This window comes from Pseudomyrmex gracilis, unplaced genomic scaffold, assembly GCF_002006095.1.
Source record: "Pseudomyrmex gracilis isolate BER0280 unplaced genomic scaffold, ASM200609v1 scaffold_444, whole genome shotgun sequence".
In the NCBI taxonomy this organism is placed as follows: Eukaryota; Metazoa; Arthropoda; class Insecta; order Hymenoptera; family Formicidae; genus Pseudomyrmex; species Pseudomyrmex gracilis.
The window spans coordinates 1-19308 of record NW_018021028.1 but is presented as its reverse complement, the minus strand read 5'-3'; the positions used below and the strand labels follow the sequence as shown (position 1 = coordinate 19308).

At 37.0% G+C, this 19308-nt stretch overlaps 3 protein-coding genes across 6 annotated transcripts; 1 reads left to right on the top strand and 2 right to left on the bottom strand.

The window, feature by feature from the left end:
• Positions 1-428: 428 nt before the first annotated feature.
• Positions 429-13012, bottom strand: LOC109860653 (serine-rich adhesin for platelets-like). Of its 3 annotated transcripts, XM_020439894.1 has the most exons (11): positions 12025-13012; positions 10318-10456; positions 9487-9615; positions 9146-9312; positions 8792-9005; positions 5875-8703; positions 5345-5725; positions 2614-5238; positions 1634-1754; positions 1069-1451; positions 429-682 (listed from the first exon to the last, which is right to left on the bottom strand). In XM_020439894.1, exons 3-11 carry the CDS (start codon positions 9611-9613, stop codon positions 624-626), a joined length of 6906 nt encoding a protein of 2301 aa, XP_020295483.1. In that variant the 5' UTR covers positions 9614-9615; positions 10318-10456; positions 12025-13012; the 3' UTR covers positions 429-623. The 3 variants fall into 3 exon arrangements, 2 of the variants coding, with proteins under 2 accessions (XP_020295483.1, XP_020295484.1); XM_020439895.1 differs by lacking the exon at positions 429-682 and having other exon boundaries at positions 1061-1451; XR_002250849.1 differs by lacking the exon at positions 429-682 and having other exon boundaries at positions 1361-1451; positions 1570-1754.
• Positions 13013-14368: 1356 nt separating this feature from the next.
• On the top strand, positions 14369-18258 carry LOC109860657. Its single transcript, XM_020439908.1, has 9 exons — positions 14369-14712; positions 14915-15172; positions 15281-15438; positions 15526-15676; positions 15761-16187; positions 16352-16506; positions 16586-16825; positions 16905-17137; positions 17246-18258. Exons 1-9 carry the CDS (start codon positions 14646-14648, stop codon positions 17414-17416), a joined length of 1860 nt encoding a protein of 619 aa, XP_020295497.1. The 5' UTR covers positions 14369-14645; the 3' UTR covers positions 17417-18258.
• Positions 18157-19022, bottom strand: LOC109860658 (protein FAM32A-like). 2 transcript variants are annotated; one of them, XM_020439909.1, is made up of 3 exons: positions 18920-19022; positions 18585-18732; positions 18157-18465 (listed from the first exon to the last, which is right to left on the bottom strand). In XM_020439909.1, exons 1-3 carry the CDS (start codon positions 19006-19008, stop codon positions 18343-18345), a joined length of 360 nt encoding a protein of 119 aa, XP_020295498.1. In that variant the 5' UTR covers positions 19009-19022; the 3' UTR covers positions 18157-18342. The 2 variants fall into 2 exon arrangements, with proteins under 2 accessions (XP_020295498.1, XP_020295499.1); XM_020439910.1 differs by having other exon boundaries at positions 18239-18465; positions 18585-18717.
• Between the last annotated feature and the right edge of the window lie 286 nt (positions 19023-19308).

Genomic DNA, 19308 nt, shown 5'->3' with positions numbered 1-19308 from the left:
ACAGGATAAATGAGAACGCTAGACGGTGAAAAGAAAATCGAAGTGAAGTTTTTGCGGTTGTCAGTTTTTTTTGTTTTTTTTTTTGTTTTTTTGTTTTTTTTTATACGCACTATACTTGAACATTTAAGAGCACAACAATTAGAATTCACTAAAGAGTACAAAACTTTTGTACTTTATAAAACTCTGCACCTAAACGTGACATCAATATCAAATTTCCTAAAAAAAGAAAATAAAAGAAAAAATACAAAGAAAGGAGAAAAAACAAAAAAAGAAAAAAATACAGAACATGAAGAATTAACAATTAAAAAAATTAACAATTGAAAAGTGTAATTATTCATGCGACTATCTTAATTCTAAAAATATTTTACAGCGAGAAATACTTTTGCACCGTCCAGCGTCAGTTTTTTTTGTTTTTTTTTGTTTTTTGTTTTTTTTTTTTGACACGATACTCCCACAATAAATGATATACAGCAACTTTGTGCGCTAGTGTGAAGCATACAGTTTCACCAAGTGGGATCCAGCCACACGACGATCAAATACCCGTTCAAATCAAATTTACAATCAGACAAATAGGCCTTGACGAGCGACGGTAGCTAATCACTGTCAAGGTCACTTCCCGAAGGTCATTTGTTTTCTCGGGATATTCGCCTCCTTTTCGCTTGTTCTGCCGTTTCTGCGGTTGCTAAAACAATTGTTTTTTGTTGTACACAAAGTGTTCTCTAAAGTGAAGTGAATATGTAAAACATTTTAAATACGAAACTTTTGTCATTCACAACGATAAGGAATTTAATATCATTTTTGACACGCAAGCAAAACATTTGGAAAAAAATAAAACTGAATTGAATTCAACAACTATATATAACAAAATAACTATATGTAACAAATTTAATAATTATAATGATAATAATAATACGTATATAATATGTGTAATAATAATACGTATATAATATATAATAATAATACGTACTAAAAATAGCCAACATGTAATAAATAAATATCGCCAGAGTATACAAGAGAATTATCCAGAGAGAGCAAATGTAAATAACCGTAAATTAATCGATTACGTACCAGCACCACTACGAGTTTTTCTTCTGTTAATGTCGTCCATAGATCTGGACGCACCTCTAGTATTGCTTGCTGGTGTAGCTAGTGGTGAAGCTGTATTCTGCCGTACAGATCTTCTCGTCATTATTTCGCCAACAGACTCGTTGCTGGACACAGAAGTGCCTCGTAATCTCTCTTTCCCGACAGTAACTGTTGCTGTCGTCACCGTTGTCACTATTGTTGTCGCCGTTCCTGTTGTTGTTGTTGTTGTTGTTGTTATTGTTGTTGGTGATGGTGATGGTGGTGTCGTCGTCGTCGTCGTCATGGTCGTTGTCGTCGTAGTCGTCGTTATCGTATTCGGCTGCTTGGTAGTTAACAAACGGCTCTCTCCTCTTTGCACTCTATTACTGGCATTGAAATTTGATATATTACTGGAAATAATTTGACTGCCAGAAACAGCTGTGCCTAATAATGTTTGCATTAAAATTGACAAAATCTTATCTTACGTAGTGAAACAATTCTTACAAATCTCTGAGATTCTTTTATCTGCCGGGCATCATTTAAAAAAATTGCATCTTGAGTTGCTTACTTTTGATCTTTAGGCTTTGGGGAAGCAGCGGATGTTTCATCTGACAATCGTACTCTTGCTTTCCCTACAGACTCAATCAACGGTTCGTCATCAGACGAATCTACTTCTACCACAATGGGACCTAAAATAATAAAAACGCTCATGTCACATATAAATCTAATTCACATTATAATCGACGTCAAATATATAGAACATGAGATAAATAGGAAAAGTTAAAAACTAGAAAATGAGATGTTGAGAGATAGTTGTACATTGAATATGTATAAAAGCACTTCTTTATTTTATCTTAATTTCAATCACTATATTTGTTATAACAGTAAGTTTAGAAATGTTTGTAATAATACTGTTTGTAATAATAATTAATGTTTAATAACAATATATTTTAATATCAAAGTTTTAGTGTGTATTTTAAAATAATATGTGTGCATATAAACAGTCCTGTTTTTGGCAGTCCTTCTAATTTGCTACATTACAGTCTATAAAATATACAGTGTCCACCTACCGCATTAATTGACAAGTGTGAAATTCCTTCGTGAATTCAGGGTCTTTTTTCAACAAAAATTAAAAAAAAAAAAAAAATTTTTTTAAACTCACTCTTTCTCTCTCTCCCTTTTTCTCCCACTCACTCACGTCTTATGTGTTTTACATTATAGTGCATTAACGTCTTCTGGAGGATAAGTCATTAATAGCACAGCACTTAAAGAAAACTCACTCTATCTGTGTTTAACATTTGTAATATTTAGAAATCTCAAAAATACGAAAATGCCCATAAAATTTTAGCTGGTATGAGGAAAATTGTTTCATGCAATTCCAAGTTTAAAAAATACTAAATGTCAATACACATTTGATGTGCTAATTTAGCTAAATAGCCTATTATATACTTGATTTAAAACAACAACAAAAAAAAGAGATATTTAGATAAAATATGTAGGGAAAAAATCTGAACTACTATAGAAAAAATATTAGCATGAAATAAACACCTTTCTTAGCCTTTGCCAAAATGTTGAACCCCTTCTTTGATTGTTCTTCCTTGCCAGGTACTTGTTTCTTTAGAGAACCAGCCTCTTCTACACCCATGCAAGCTTTAATAAGTTCTGCAGCATTCTCTGAGCATTTCCGTTTACCTGGTCTCGGTTGTGGATCGTCAGCTGTACTCGACGCGACAGAACTCTCGCTCTCTTGCCTTTTCCGCTTTCCTATTTTTATTGTCGCGTTAGGTGACAATTTTGACACTGTCAGTTTCGGACTCGCTTTTGCGTAAGGCGATATGCTACGGCGCTCCTCTAGCTTGTTAGGACCGTGAGGGCTGCTTTTCGGAGTTTTTGCGATATCCGGGCTATTCAATTTCTGCGATCTCGTTCTCAGCGATCGTTTCTCATTGTTATCGTTTGGGATATCTATCAAAAGCTGCTCGAGCAACGATTTGTGCGGTTTTTTTATGTAGTCTTCCGAACTGTTCGAGTTTAGCCTATCCACATAATGTCCCTCATCGTTATCCTCTATACATATGACGTCCTGCCGACCTTCGAGCTCCTGCTTTCTTCTGCGTTTGCGTTTGAGATGTTCCACGTCACTCGAGTCCACTTCGGGATTTTGCGCCGCCGGGCTCGGTGTCTCGTCCCGTTGCAAAACCACAGGATTGGAATATGTGTACAAGGGTGGTGTAATCCTGATAGGTTGCGGATCCTCGCCGAGAGGTGATTGAATTCCCACGCTCAGATCGCTCGAATCGTTAACCATCTTTTTAACTAAATCGTCCGTTACCTTTTGGAGATTGACAGAAGGGTCTCTGAGTGCAATCTGCTGTTGATTTTGTACATTACACTTCTGATTTTGTTCGGTACATGTTTCCAACTTGATGGAAGCTGTACTCAGCGTAACGTTACCATTTTTTGAAACTTCAAGCCGATCAGTCTGCCTGGTATCGTCCACCTTTACATTAATTTTAGATTCTACTTTGATTTCTGAGTTGCAACTCTCGCCGTTCGAGCAAGAATTATCCACTGCCACGCCACTATTGTTTGCGAGCACATTATCGAGCTTTACTGTTTCGAGTTTATTATAAACATGATTTTGTATTATAGGCACACCATTATTATTATTATTATTATTATTATTATTATTATTATTATTATTATTGTTGTTGTTGTTGTTGTTGTTACTCTGTCCGTGAGGTTCATCACTTAATCTAATTGCACGGTTAATTTCTGTAACAGTTTTCGTGCTGTCCTCGGATACGTCTTCCGCAGGTCTTGGCTCCTCAACACGCTTAGAGTTTGTCTTACCCTGATCAATTTGGTTAACAGTACTCTCTAATTTAACGCTAGAACTGTCTTTGTCAGAAAAATCTTTTGCCTGCTGATGCGCGCACTGCAATAAGTTATTATCACTATTTATACTGCTAGTTACAGACGTCGTTACGACAGTCACTGTTCCTGTCACTAATGGATTGGGCACACTCTTATCATTACTCACAGTATCTAAACTAGCAACTAAATCACCACCATGTCCGCCACCAGTTCTTAGAACTGTCGATGATGATTTCTCACTAGGAACACCCTTTGCGTCGTGCTCACTGGTGTTTGATATATTGCGATTTAGCTGGTTCTCGAGATAACTCGCTACAGACACAGGACTTAATCTTTGTGGACCACTGGACTTGACAAGTTCCGAATGGGAATTTGAACACATATCACTACTACTAGTTGAGGAAGGCACGTTCTTATTGGTGGTTGATAGAGAAGGAGATTCCTCCTGTATTACGTTCTTAGCGTTGCTCTGGGTCACTGTTTCGGTGGCCGACGCCGGCCTGTGCAAAGGGGATTCTCCTTGATTCGGTGATTTCTCCGAAAGAGCATCCATCGACTCGATACCCGAGTCTTCGCCACCTCCGTTGCTGCCAACTCTTTCGATATTCGCATCAACGACAGTTCCAAGTCCAATTGGAACAGTTGTACTTTCGAGCAGCTTCTGCTTGACTTTTGCCTCGGTTACGTTTATCTCGCCGACGGGCAAGATCGGCTTGTTCGCAGACACGTCAATGTTCTGCGATCTCGAAACCAGATCCACCGAGTTACTGATCACTGCGCTTGGTACGGTTTTCAACAGACTGATCTTCTGTGACGTGTTGTCAATTTTGCTCTCCACTGTCGATCTATCGACCTGCTTCACAACGTGATTTTGAACTATCTTCTTGTGACTAAAACTCAACTGTTCAATTACTGCTTTGCTGTGCCTGTTTATAACAGAATTCGCTTCGCTCTTGGCAACCACATGATTTTTCAGTTTTTGACTGATAGTTTGAGGAGATTTAACGGTGGCAATATAATTCTCCATATCGGATTTGCTCTTAACGGAAAGTACCCTGGACATAGGTGACTGAGAATTCTTTATTCCAGTTTCCATGTGCACAGGTAATTTATTTTCGGGATTAGATAAGTTTCTAGCGTCGCTCTGCTGCGCCGATGAGTTTGTCAATTTAAGTTCAGTATCGCTCTCAAAAGTTAGACCAATAGGTGTTTTTAGATTCGCTATTGCTATTGTGTTTGCAGGAGTCTCGGCCGTTTTCTGACTGTTAAAGTGTGTAGTTTCTGTATTTGGAGATTCTGCAATAATTAAAAATTAATTATTTAACATACCTGCACAAATAAATATACACACACTTATTACACATTAAAATAATATATATCAAATATAAAACTTGATATCTACCTCCTAAATGCAGATCTTTTACGTCTATCAAGCTCAATCGTCTTCTCTTGTCTTGGCTTAACAAGTCCTTCTTTACTCCATTAAGCTCCGTTAATCTGGGAGCGATACTGCACAGCGAATTGTTCTTCTCAATGGCTGACTTAGTGATATCGCTATCGCTTGTTCTTCGAATCTCGCCAACCTTCTTAATTGCCCCGAAATCGTTCCCAGTTAAAAGTGACTCTGACTTTCTTATCGGTTGGGTTAATTCGCACTTATAACCAAGCTTTCTCCATTTCGCTTGATTATCCACTATTCGACCCCCCGACAGAAGAGTCTGTTCCCGATGCACACTGTCTCCAGATTCCAATTTCTTTTTAGAATCTCTTCTTTTTGTTTTACCTGCAATAAAATCATGATGTGTCACGTGAATAATATCTTACACAATTATATACGTTCAGATAATGAGAGCTAAGAATATAAATGTTGATGCACAGTGAATTCAATTAGCACAAGAGCAACCTAATACCGAATTAAACGGATTTTCTTACCTCCTCCTATTTTATGTTCCTGCATGTGATTTTGCGCGTCGTGATCCACTTGACTCTTCGTTAATGACGGTTGTGAAGTGTTCAAATTCGTAATCGCAGCCGCTTTATGTTTCGAAGGAGACGGTATCCTACTGTTCAACGGTATGTCGTCTATGTCGCTATTTTTGCTCGAACTTGGCTTGATAACGGCGCTAGTCTGCAATCGCACAGCATCCATCGGTAATTCCTGTTTTAAGGCATTAGGCTTTGCTACAGATGTCTGTAGCATATTACCCACTTTGCACACGGCATTAGCACTATTTATTACGGAGTTAGACAAAGGTAATTTCGATGCAGATGCGGCACCTATAACGTTCAATTTCTTCTGCAGCAGCTTGTTCCCAATACATTCTTTCATCTTCTTGAATTTGTTTCTCCTCTTTATCGGGTCACTCTCATCTTCCTTCAATGACTTCTTCTCTTTCTTTCTTTGTACTACTGAGGCGTTACGTCCTCTTAAAGAAATATGTAACGGAGGCACTCGTAGCGGTTCGTCACCGGTTCCCGTACTCGGGACACCAGCTGTAAAAATTTTATTTGCAGATTTATCGGCTTTTCGCATGGGCGGCGGCGTATTCACGCAAGAAACGTCGGTAACTAGCTTGTAAGCTGGTGTAACGGGATCCGATTTGTCCAGTTTCATCCGTACTTTAATTTTCTCCGCTGGCATTGGACTGTGCGCGGTTTCTCTGGAATTGGATTTTATTCTGCTGTGCTTCAAACTTCCCTCACTGGCCGTGGACTTCGCCGTTGTCTCGGAATCCGATTGATCCGTCGTCGTCGTTTCGTTTCTCTTCGAAATATTGCTGTCCGCGTCATCCATGTCGGAGAACACCGAGTTCGATCTGTCATTCGAGGGGGACGGAAAGGGGAAATAATCGTCCTGATTATCTACCGCGCTCTCCGGCTCCGAGTCTGAACTCTCACTGGATCTCTGTTCCAAGTGTCCGGTCAAAGGATTGATCAAAAGCTGTCGTCTCTTTCCAGTTGAGTTGTATTCTTCCAACTCCGAAAACTCCTCGTTCTCCGGCTTCTTCGGAGACTCGGAGGGGATAGTATCCGTCTTGTTAACAGACGGAGCAATGCTAGCGGTAGAATTATTTATACGAGACGCACATTGAGGAAAGGCACCTGAAACCTGATTCGGAAGTGACAGACGTGTGGTGGTATTGATTTGAGCACCTTGTGGAAAAGAGTTGCTTTGTGCGTTCCACATGGTCCCATTAGCATTGCTGGTCGCGGGGGAGAAATTTCTACTGAGAATATTCTGACTTTGTCCATAGCGAAAATCAGTAGTCGCACCAGTATTGATATTCATGTTCTTCACTTGATTGTGATGCAATTGCTGTTGCACATTGAGAGCTTGATGCTGTTGATTTAAGTGTTGCGCTGTTTGCTGCAAAACTGCTGGTTGTCGCGGATAAGGCGGCGGAGTCGATCCTCGCTGACTATTTAAGTAATCTAGCCGTTGTTGTTGTTGTTGCGAATTGTTTATGCAACCTACCGTTGTCGAGTATTGCAATAACGATGGCATCGGTTGCTGTAGTAGCGACTGGTTGCCAATAGCCGTAGTTTGCAATGGTGTGTTTTGTTGTTGGATTACGGCTTGTTGTGAAACTTGCGGAATAATTTGTTGATTTATTTGCTGCTGCTGTTGTTGTTGCTGCTGCTGCTGTGTAAGATGTTGCTGTTGCTGTTGTTGAAGTAGCAACTGCCGTTGCAAAGGTGTTCTGATTTGTTGTCCGTTCATGGGATGCCTGACAGCATGTTGATTCTGGACCTGAATCTGCGAAGGTCTATAAGCCAATTCTTGTCTAATGGGAAACTTTTGCTGCGTTTGTACTTGATTATGTAAAGCCGGTGCTTGTTGTTGTATCTGGCCAGCACCGGCCGGCACCTTATGCATCGTTTGAGGTGGCATCATGTTCTGTCCAGCATTATTGCCGATCACATTGGCCGTATGCTGCTGGGGTGGAAGTGTCGACGGTTGATTGGTGTTGACAGTGGCGAACGCTGACGGCGTAGAAACTTGAGATAAAGCTGGTATAACTGTCGCCGTTGTCGTTCCGCCGGTCAACTCTTCGCTTTTCAACGTATCCACCACGTTTGGTGGGGATTCGCTGGGCGACGGAAGATCTTTCCTTCTAACCGTGGGTTTCTTCGTAGGTCTCATACGATTGCTAAGTCCGGCGTTGTCGATAACAGCTGGCGGTAACATTTTCTGATCGGGTATGATGTTATTTGCGTGCGAACTAGCGTCGTTCTGCAAAAGATTCACGAGTAGCGGACTGGACAGAGCAACCTGATTTCCGCTCCCGTTCGAACTTCCTGCCAGATTGCTATTGTTGTTTGGTGACAGACTAGATGTCGTAGCGATCGCCGCGGGTTTATACTGATTCGCCAATTGTCCAATAGTAACGACCGGTTGAGCATGACCACTAGTCGTATGACCAGTCGTATATGCTGTGGCCAGATTTTCCTGAGACGGATACGGCGGTGGTGGTTGTGTGTGATGCTTAAACTGCATTGTGTTCTTAATTGTTGTCCCCTGCGATTCGCGATTGTGTATTGCTTGAGCAGCATGCGTCATACTAGCAAATGGGAAAGGACCATTGTAGTTGTTTCTGGGCGACGCGTTCGAATTAACTGCTTGCTGGCTTCCAGAAACGCCAGCATTGCTCGTCGATGTGGACTGCACTGATTTCGCAAGAAACGATGGAATAGGATCACAATCTGTGGGCGCGACTACATTCGGAGAACGAAACTGTGGAGATTTTTCTGACGTTGTTCCTGAAACAGACACATTTACATGTGTGATTTATCCATCAACTTCATTAATTCTGCAAGGTTTTTTTTATTTTACAGCTTGTAACCTTACCAGCAGCTATTATCTGAGTTACATTCCGCAGTGCTGACGAAATGCTGGTGGTATTACTGGGACCAGGCAGAGCTGTTGAAGAACTGGGATCAACAGTAGCTGTATTATTGGTATCGTCTTGCGCCTTTGTTCCGCCATCTTGTGTAGTTCCAGAATGAAGCACGATTTCTTGCGCGTCTCCACCGAAACGACTGGCTATCCTCAAAGATATTACCTAAATGAAAAAAGTATATAGTAATATAGACAATGTGTAACCCGCGTATGCGTAATCTATGTTTCACAAGAATTTACACATGTAAAAATAGTATTACAATAATGTATGATACAAATCAAAATATTAATAGCATAGATTACCTGATCTCCTTCGACCTGTACTGAGAGTATGCCAAGTTGCGTAAGTGTTGGAGAACCCTGAGCCGCTAACTCGCGAAGCCGCAGAGCAGCTTCTCTGGGTATTGAAAATGTTACTCTTACAGAATTCCATGGTTCCACTTTGTTTACTCTCAGACCATCTCTCTTATCTGTAAATTACACAAACACGTTAATATCTTAATAATGTAATTAAAACGTGTTATTAAAACTGTAGAACTATTAAAAAAAAATACTTTTTGAACTTGTTAGAAATTATTATCAATAGATATTTAACATACAATGAATTTACTATTAATACAGCTTTTTACATTCAGTTGACTTACCTTTGCAAAGCAAAGTATTGAGATGATCAACAATGACTTGAAATTTCTGAGGAAACTCTGGATCTCCAAGGTCACCCTCACACGTTACTACCGTCTCAATCAGATCACCATCACTATCTGCCGCCATGACTACAAAATATTTATTACTTTACAATGAAACAATTTTACAATTAAGTAAGAATAAATGATAGAATAAAGTATACATGTAATATCGTGCTTATAAAATAAATTTATAAAACTTGCATAAAAAGCATAAAGAACAATACTAATATAAAAAAAAATAATATAAATATAAATATTATTTATCTTATTTTTTTTAAACAAACCATTTCTTTCAATAAATTTCTTTAAAAAAGTTTTTGCTGCAAAAATTCTTGTGCGTTTCTAGGTTGCAGCTGCATCTATTGCTGTTATTTTCATACCAACCTTTTGCAGACATTTCAGTTCTGATACTATTAGGCTGCTCTTAAGCTTGACAAAATGAAATAAAACTAGGTTCGCGAAATGTCGATATAAAAAGTGATACAAATGTAGTTCCAACCAGGAATCCATGCACAAGAATAGTTTTTTTGACTTTTGCTAATAAAAATTATAAATTATTGGTTAATTATTAGATCTTTTTAGAAATTTAGGCACTTTGTGTGATTTGTAATAGAATAACAGTCAATTTGTTTTATAGTGTTCATTATTAACTGTGGTTTTGAGTAAAACAAAAATATTTTAGCATTATATGTGTATATATATATGTATATATATGTATATATGTATGTGCATTTGTATGTGTAGAAAGAAAATTTTATATAAATCTTACATGTAATATAAAATACATACCAACTACAAATCACATAACTACCCAGAGAGGTTAAACACGCCTCAGGGTATTGCTCCAATATATGTGTGATACTGAGATGTCGTGTGCCAGTTTTACACCGACAGCCCCAAATCACACCAGAACTATTAATCCAGTTTGCTGTTAAACAAAATAGAAATTTATTTTATTACATATAGAGATATGTAAAATAAATGTTTATATATTCCATATATATATATATATATGTATATACTGTTAGACAACATATTATATATTTAATACACAGATATACAATATTTAAAATACTTCAATAAACAGTATGGTAATGAAATAAAAGTATACATACAATAAAAAAGTTTAAAAAAATATAAGAAAAACAAAAAAATTAAATTATTTCTCACAAAAAGTGTTTCAAAAATCTATTCCTTAATTATATTATCTGCATACATATGTATATACACACATATGTGTATAAAATATGTAAATGAAAGTATAAGCAACATTACACACACATATTTACAATATCATATAATTGTAAAAATATTAAATTTCAATTTAATTATTTATAAATGTGTGCTTTACATATACATAGAAATAAATACATAATACATAAATTTAAAAAATGCACAATAAATTAAATGCGGTACAATTTTCTAATTTTTTCTAATTTGCAATTGTAAAAAATTGTGATGTATGAGAGAGAAAAATACCAGAGAAACAAGAAAACTTTCAAATAATTCTTACACAGCGTGAATCTGAAATTTTTTTAAATACAAATAATGCTAATTCACAAATAAAATAAAATAAAAAACTATTACGGTTTTTTCTGAATATAACGTGCACCATACATAATTTGGCTTGTTAAAATTTCATCAAGTACAAAGTGCAAAGAAACCTCTGGAGAGGAAAAACTTAGGACAGATATGTATAATTCCGGAGAATTCTTCGCCATTGAGAAAAAATAAAATGCTATTAATTGCAAAAAAATAAACGTTATCTGCTATACATTCGACAAGACTTGATGATACAGGAAAACGGTGGAGCAAAAGTAACAAAAAAAAAACACAAGCATAAACAAAAAGTGAGGCCCACTAGATGTTACTAGGTTATAATTTGTGCGCGATTTCCGAGGTAGTTGAACGATTTCCGAAGAGGATTCGGGGCATCGGCGGACCCTCTTTGTCGATATTTCGCCGTACGCGTCCGCGAAACGTTCCCCGCACGTCGCATTACCGTGCGCGAAGGGCAATTAAAATCCCCTGGTGCACAAGCGGCCGCGCCAGGGGCACCGTGCGGCGCTCTAATGTTAGGAAATAGGTTATAGAGCGCATTTTTTTTAGCTAGGCGCGAACGACAAACGTGCACGGCGACGAGAAACGACAATTTCGTGGCGTGGGAAGCGCGTGCTGGCGGGCGCCGTAATGATTTTCAGCGAAATAAGGCATCCAGACCATCGGATATCGGGGGGCCACCATTTTGTCCGTCGGGGGAGGTGTACGTGAAGTGGGCTCAAGCATGCTCAAGATAGCCCGTCAAAAGTCGGAATTATTTTTATTCGGCCCGTCTCCGCCGTGGGTTTGTTACGCACCGCGCGTAAACGCTTACGCGAAATTCGTAGACGCGGCCCCACGGCGTCGAACGACACGACTCGGGCCAACGGGTCTCACTTCAGTCGTCGCGCAGCGCCGATTTGATACCGTATGAACACAGGAAAATTTCAACGTTACCCCATTTCTTTCCGACACTGTGCGGGATTTCACGCGTCCGTACAGCACGGAGACACACCGCCCGGGCACTGGTCTTAACCTAAAACACACCCCGCGGATCTTACTTCACTCTTAGCACACAGTGCGCGGCAGGAATCGCGAAAAAACTCGACATAATCGCTAATATAAAGAGACAAGTCATAAAACGCCATGAACAATAACAAGGTGCCGCCATTTGCAATGCGAGCAACTGACATGCGCAAATCAATCGCGCGGGGCATTATGGGTATATTTTGCGGGCCGCCATCTTTTCGATCGCCTTTTATAATACGTACATGTTCCCTAACCTCGCGCAGGGCACGGCATCTTCCTTGGCGAATCGAATCGACTCGAATATTGTGTGTCTCCATTGTTTGTCGCTCGTTGTCGGGTTTTGTTTCCCGCTCGGCGCGTACGTGCGTTTCTTCGCGCAGATGCGCAAGTACTTGATTTACCTTCGGTTTTTTTTTCCATTTTGCCATTAATGTAAATTTCTTTTTTGACGTACAATCATCGCGTGTATCAAAAAATGTTATACGGCATTCTCCGCGAATATGCAACACATCAGAAAAAAAAAATTTTTTTAATTACATCTCGAAATCTACGACCATGTGCATACAAACCTTTTTGACATTAAATATGACAGTATAACAAAATTCTGATTAAAAATCAATATATATACAAAATATTGAATACATAGTATAATTGCTCAGATTAGTTTTATTTAACAAATTCCAAAGATAAAATCATGAAATTTAACGGATCAACAGACTTCAAACTTCTCATCTTTTTTGATAGACAAATAAACATATAGTTGAAGACACAATTTAATGTGCATATTTTTCTGCATTTATTTACTTTATTACTTTCGAAATTTGATAACATTCTGAAGGAGACGATAAACTATGTTTGCTATCCTTATATTCATTTTCATGGGTAGTCTATTGTATCTAAATTCAAATACTTTTATTTTCCAGGAACATACGATTGCATAAGACCAGATTCGTTCATCACTTTCAATCTTGCCTCTGGATCATAATTTCTGCAAAACAATACATTCAAAAGCAGCTTGAGGATCAGATATAAACAAGAGAATGTAATAATGTATAAAATAATGAAATAGAATACAAATTTTTATATAAAAGCATAAAATGTTTTTAATTCTTCTACACATACTTGTAAAAATCGGCATATCTCTGTTTTCTTTTATCACAAACAAATATCTTGTATAGGATTGTAACACCAGTGCTAATTAGCAATATTCCTATAACATTTGTCTTGATCTGCGAAGCAAGAAGACCACGAAGTTGTGGTTTTGCCAGCTGAGTTGACATCTGAAATTAGTAAAACCTATCATGAGAAGTGTGTTCCTTACATTTAATTATCAAAATTTTAGTTTCTACAATGGATGATCATTTTGTTTTTTCAGAAATAGATCAATTTCTAAAAAGGATTGATTTGAGAAACATTGAAGATTTTGTCGTTAATTGTCAAACATGAGCTTTACTTGGTCACCAGTTTACGTATAAGTTTGTCTATGACAGAAAGATATTCTCTTGGGATTTTGAAAATATTTTTCTAGTTTTTTTACAACTCTTTCTCAATAAAGTTATATATATATATATATATATATCATAGACGTGTTGTCACAACAGAAAATGTATACATTTCGCGCGTTCAAATAACGCAATGTCTTTACAATACACCGTAAAAGATTATTATTATATAACTTTCAACGCTGTTTTACATGTATTTATTCATTCTAGCAGATCTGTTACACGCGAGTTTCCGAAGACAAACTTTGTCGAAGGAATGTGTCTTGCCTTGAGGATGACGTCGCGTTTGCGTTCTTACGAAGATCAGACGACTCCGCAGTCTTTTTATCTGTGTGAATTTCTACCGTGATACTGACTGATCGGGGCAAGGATTACAAACTTCCCGTTGCTTTTCTCTTTCTCGAGAAACGGACGACACATGCGCCACAGAGCGGTGTTGTTATCTCGTCGGCCCTTCAGTCCCTATCGAACTACATATTAAGGTCGTTCTACATCAGTCGTAAGGAGAAAACGCAAGTAACAGGTCTTGTACAATTGACCAATCGCGTTGGTCAAAATAGTCGATTGATCGATGTGATTGATCAATTCCGCGAATCCTATTATGTGCGTTTACATCTGCGACCAATGAGAACGAGTTTTAGGATCGAGCCTGTGTCTCAACCAATCACGAACGAGGTGCGCTAAACTTGACATTGCTCGCTTTGTCACGATTGGGGCAAAGGGGCGAGGCTTCAATGTGATATCAAATCCAATCTAAGGGTGCGGTCAACGTCTCACTGCAAATGTTTCCAAGTATCATTCTATCTTTATTCTACATTTAACGAGAAATAAAGATAGAATGATGCTTCAAAACATTTGCAGTGAAGCTTTGACTGCACAATAAGTAATTCAATACGGGACTTTAATAATGTTGGGCGTGTATTTTAGATTTGCCTACGGTTAGTCATTGGTCTCATCGTTATTGTTCACACATTTTTCAATTAACATTCGAATGCAATTGATCGTATTTATTTCTCAATGTATACGTGAAAAAATATACAAAACAGTATGAGACGCTCGTCGTGCGTAGGTCTTGTTGTAACGTGCTTTTTATTACACGCGTGGTGTGTACATGGTAAGTTTGTACTGATATTTATAGAAGAAAAAACGGAATATCAAATACTACATGTGTGTAAATTGTGTGAAAACTTGCGACACTTTTTCTCTTAAACTCCAAGTTTCAATAATTGTTACAGTTTGATTTGGATTTATATAAAAATATGAAATTTTGTATTTGTAATACTGATAAAACTATCTTTCAATTACTATCCACACAGCTCAGAATGCTTCAAAATGCGACATCCCAGTTACGATCAGAGGATCATGGTTTTCATGGGAAAATGGCAAAAACACTCGAACAGTAATAGATGCTGACAGTATGAGTAGTCGGGGTACATGTGTGAACATGGCAGCTGAAAATTATTTTACTTATACATTTGTGTTTCGTGATGCCAATACTCCAGCCAATTATGACAGCTGCTATCATTGTGTGAAATTTATTGTTAGAACAGTGAATGTCTTGGACAAACTTGAAGGTAAAAACTGAAATTGAGCTGCTTTGAAACAAAGTGTCAAATAATCAACAGTAATACACAATACAGAGAGGTATATAAAAATATGTTAAATCATTGTTTTGTTTACAGTAACTTGTGTAAACTTGCCACATAACACAGAGCCAACAGTGAATGCTGTCTGCAAAGGTTTAGATGCAAACCAGCAATATATAACATTATTCTCAGAAAATTATGTACCTGTAAATTGCAGGTCTTCTCTTGAAGGAGTTTGGCATTTTACTTATCAAGTAAAGAATATATATCCTATCTGTGACGTTATTTTATTGTGTTTATATGCAATTTTATTTTATTATTTATACAATATTATTTTTTAGAATCGCTTTAGATTTACTGGAGAATGTGATAATCCAGATGCACAAATAAAATCTTGTCAGACTGCGGGAACACAGTTTCTGATAAGTAATCAAAAATTCAACATTACATACAAAAAGTGTGCTGGGATGGAAGAACACACTTTTGATGGAGGTAAAATAATTTTTTTTTTATTAAAAAGCTTTTTTTGAATTGTTAATGTAGCATAAACGAAACGAAGCTATTGTCTTATTTTAGTGGTAGAATATAGTTGCTTGGGCGATTGGTTTGTCGGTAAAAATCACTTCTTTGCTGTGGCAAATACAAAAGAATCTCGACAGGACGAAAAGTACCGGTGTTTCTTGAGAAATCGTGATGATGATTTATTCATTGGAGTGTCGATTACCGCTGAATGTAATACTCTTCAAACTGTTGAAAAGAGCCCCGAACGTCTGCGTATTACTCCTGTTAAATCCGAAGTGATCGAACCGAGTTGCCGTCTACCCGAAGACATGTCTGGAGACTGGATCAACACCGCTAATATAGACGCGGATGTCTTCATTAACGAGACGCACATTATAGAAACTTGGTATCCAGATCAGGGACGTTACCGACATACAATTTATGTTTGCCGCGAGCAAAGAGATTCAAGAGTGATGATGGCAAGATTGACTGTTGATGGATGGTATGTTTATCAAACTTTTTTTTTCAAAAAAGATCTCTGTATTTTTGTAAAATAATTGTTGACTAAAGTTGGTTTAGACAAAAATGAAAGTATTACATACGCCATCAAATGAAGACGTATAAATTGAAATGTAAATCGATGTATTGATTAAGACGTATTTGCAGTCAAAAAGACTACGTTTGCTTTGACTTTGTACGTCGCCATCACAATATTATCAGATATCGACGTGGCATAGCTGTGATCAAAGACGATTTTCACACAGTTTGTTCTTGGGTCCAGTTTCCTAATAAGGAAGCGTGGAGATATGATCTGTTTTTAGGTAATTTACACGCACAAAAACTATTGAGTCTACTACGTTGATTCTGCATATTTGTCAGCATGACTTTTTAACTTTACAGCGAAAAATCCCGTACCGGTGCGCTGTCCCGTAGCAGGCAAATACATGTTCCATCAAAAAGGAGAGGTCCTTTTCGAAACTAGAATTTTGGGCGGTGTGACTAAATCTCCAAGACCCAACATCTACTGTAAACAAAACATTTCCGATTTTTCGGTTTGCGGTACCGATCAGAAGGAGATTGCCATTGATGAAACATATTGTCTATCTGTAGATTACCTGGGAAAACCGGTTGACATTTACAGTAAATTTTATTAAGTATTTTCTATGTCCAGTCAGCTAACATAAGGTCTGTTTATTTACGCATTGCTCTTTCTTTTTAGGCGATCCTGACTATATTATGAAGTGCATCGGTTTCTGGAAGGAAAATTTGAAGTCGTATCTAATAACGTATGACGAATTAGATCCTTACAGCAAATATCGCTGTTGGGTGTATCAACGAGCCGACTTAAACAGAGTGCTGATGTCCCAGTCTGCTGGTGCGTTTTGTGATCTCAGACAAGATGTGACCAGCTCCAATTCTTCAGAAGGTGCCGTGGTCGCGCTAGAATTAGAGGTATAAATAGAAACTTTACGTCAAATTTTTTTTAATACATGAAACATTAATGTGATTTAGAATTAACCAAACTACAGTTATATTATCAATTATATGTAATTATAATAGGAATATGAGCGCGAACGCGATCAGTGTCCCATGTATTTTGACGACGGATCCAATCCTTGGGTTCAGACGGAGAATTTTGTCAACGTCTTCCACTTCGGGAACAGCGGTAATATAAGGACCTGTTTTTCATTGCCTTTCGTCATAATTCTAGCAATAGCACGTTATTTTTAACATATTAAGTCAGTTTTGCACGAAAGTTAAATACAATTTTACTACTTTTTATACTAGAATAATGCGCGATAAGTATTTAAGATCAAGACTATCGCATATGCATACAAAATGTGTGTATATTTTTTAAACACTTATTACACCATTATGTTATATAGATTCCGTCCATTTTTCACTACTTTCTTCCGTCCATTTGTACATTTACATGAATAAGGAAGTCATGAACATTGTGGTCTTTATAGAAAATGTTATATAATTATAGAATATCGCACGTACACATAGTATAAACTAAAGATGTGTTACACAAATATTATGTCTGATACATGACTATTAGTGTATTCCGTCCATTTCGTATATATACACTTTACGTGAGTATACACGTAAGTCACCAACATGATTTCTTCTGAATATCATGTTTATTTTTACGTAATACACACACGTAAATGTACACACTGATATCAAACAAATTGTATTGCAGATGAAAAGGACGATTCTTCTCTTCTGTTTTTTTCCACGCAATGCAATTTACTTGTGTCAGTAAACTGTTTTTAATTTTCTGATTACGAAGTAATGTGTAACATTAAATGTATACTTGGGTTTTATACAAATTCGTAATATATGTTTATAATATATTGTATATTTTGATAAGTTTTATATATTTACATTTTTTGTACACAAAAGATTATTTACACATGAAGACTATATCTTAGTCATTTTTAAGCTTAAAAGTATGGCTATAGTATACAGTGTTTATAGGATAAGAAAAGAATAATTTGACACATTATATGTAACACAATTAAGATATAAATTTTTATATAAATAAAACTCAATGTTTAACTTTAAAATGGAGATGTTTATAAGATATGCATGTACATACATATGTATGTATACATATATAAATTGTAAGAAATAACAAAGTTTGCAAAAATTTATTTCGTCCAGCTCACTTTAGGTATATCAAAGTGTTCAGTTAAACTATCCAAATGTCGATTAAATTCCTCTACACGTTGTTTGTGTGTCTTCGAGGCTTTCTGCTTGATTCTTTCGGTTTGCTGTAAAGTGAAGTCAGGTTAGGTTAGGTTAAAATGATCAATGAACAATTATCAAAACATGTGTGTCATTTAATACTTTAGAAAAGCAAATATTTGAAGAACATTTGTACATATCTTACCATTTTCTCTTGCATTTTCTGAAATGCTAACTCTGCTTTAGTCCGTTTTAGCTCTACCTTTTGTGACTTGTCTTCATCGATAATCTTTGAAACTTCCACTAGCTTCTTTTTCTTTCCATCTTTGTCTTTTTTCCTGACAACAGAATTTCTAATAAGTGTGTGAATATTATTGGTTGTTATTTCAATAGAAAAAAAGAAGCAATATTGTTATTTAGAAGGCTGACAGATTAGCGTCAATCATTTAAGATAATTCCAATCCGCTCAAAATGAACTCCCGCTATCAAGGAGCTTCAATAGTTTCTTAAATACAAAAAGAACGTTCCTTAAAAACTTACTTTTTGCTTACTGTCTGATCGTTTTTCAATTTTAGAGCTCCTTTTGCAACATGCGAATACGGATCGTCGTTCGCGTCCGTGGAAGCCATTGCAAAGCAATGGTTTAGTCCAGGGCCACCAAACTGCCATATAAATTGTATGGGATCCGGTGGTACCAGCATTTGTGGCGCTCTCTGAAAAGTCTCGTTGGTAAAATGGAACTAAATTCCAACATGGCGTCCAGTGTTACACACACACACACACACACCACACATATATGCATCTAGGATAGGTTATTACACTATTTTATTATTTTTGCTTTAAATAAAAAACAATAGATAAGTTTTTTTTTTATTGTCATAATTTATTAAAATATATATAAATATACATAACGTACATATTATAAATAT

Excerpts from the sequence above, each read along its gene's own strand:
- LOC109860653 (XM_020439894.1), bottom strand. The coding sequence starts at position 9,613 with ATGGCGGCAGATAGTGATGGTGATCTGATTGAGACGGTAGTAACGTGT. Across the intron at positions 1,755-2,613 it reads TTTGGCAAAGGCTAAGAAAG|GTCCCATTGTGGTAGAAGTA; the intron begins GTGTTTATTTCA and ends TTATTATTTTAG. Across the intron at positions 683-1,068 it reads AAAAACTCGTAGTGGTGCTG|CAACCGCAGAAACGGCAGAA; the intron begins GTACGTAATCGA and ends CAATTGTTTTAG.
- LOC109860657 (XM_020439908.1), top strand. The coding sequence starts at position 14,646 with ATGAGACGCTCGTCGTGCGTAGGTCTTGTTGTAACGTGCTTTTTATTA. Across the intron at positions 16,826-16,904 it reads AAAACCGGTTGACATTTACA|GCGATCCTGACTATATTATG; the intron begins GTAAATTTTATT and ends CTTTCTTTTTAG. Across the intron at positions 17,138-17,245 it reads TGGTCGCGCTAGAATTAGAG|GAATATGAGCGCGAACGCGA; the intron begins GTATAAATAGAA and ends TAATTATAATAG.
- LOC109860658 (XM_020439909.1), bottom strand. The coding sequence starts at position 19,008 with ATGGCTTCCACGGACGCGAACGACGATCCGTATTCGCATGTTGCAAAA. Across the intron at positions 18,733-18,919 it reads GATCAGACAGTAAGCAAAAA|AAATTCTGTTGTCAGGAAAA; the intron begins GTAAGTTTTTAA and ends CACACTTATTAG. Across the intron at positions 18,466-18,584 it reads AGAAAATGCAAGAGAAAATG|CAAACCGAAAGAATCAAGCA; the intron begins GTAAGATATGTA and ends TTCACTTTACAG.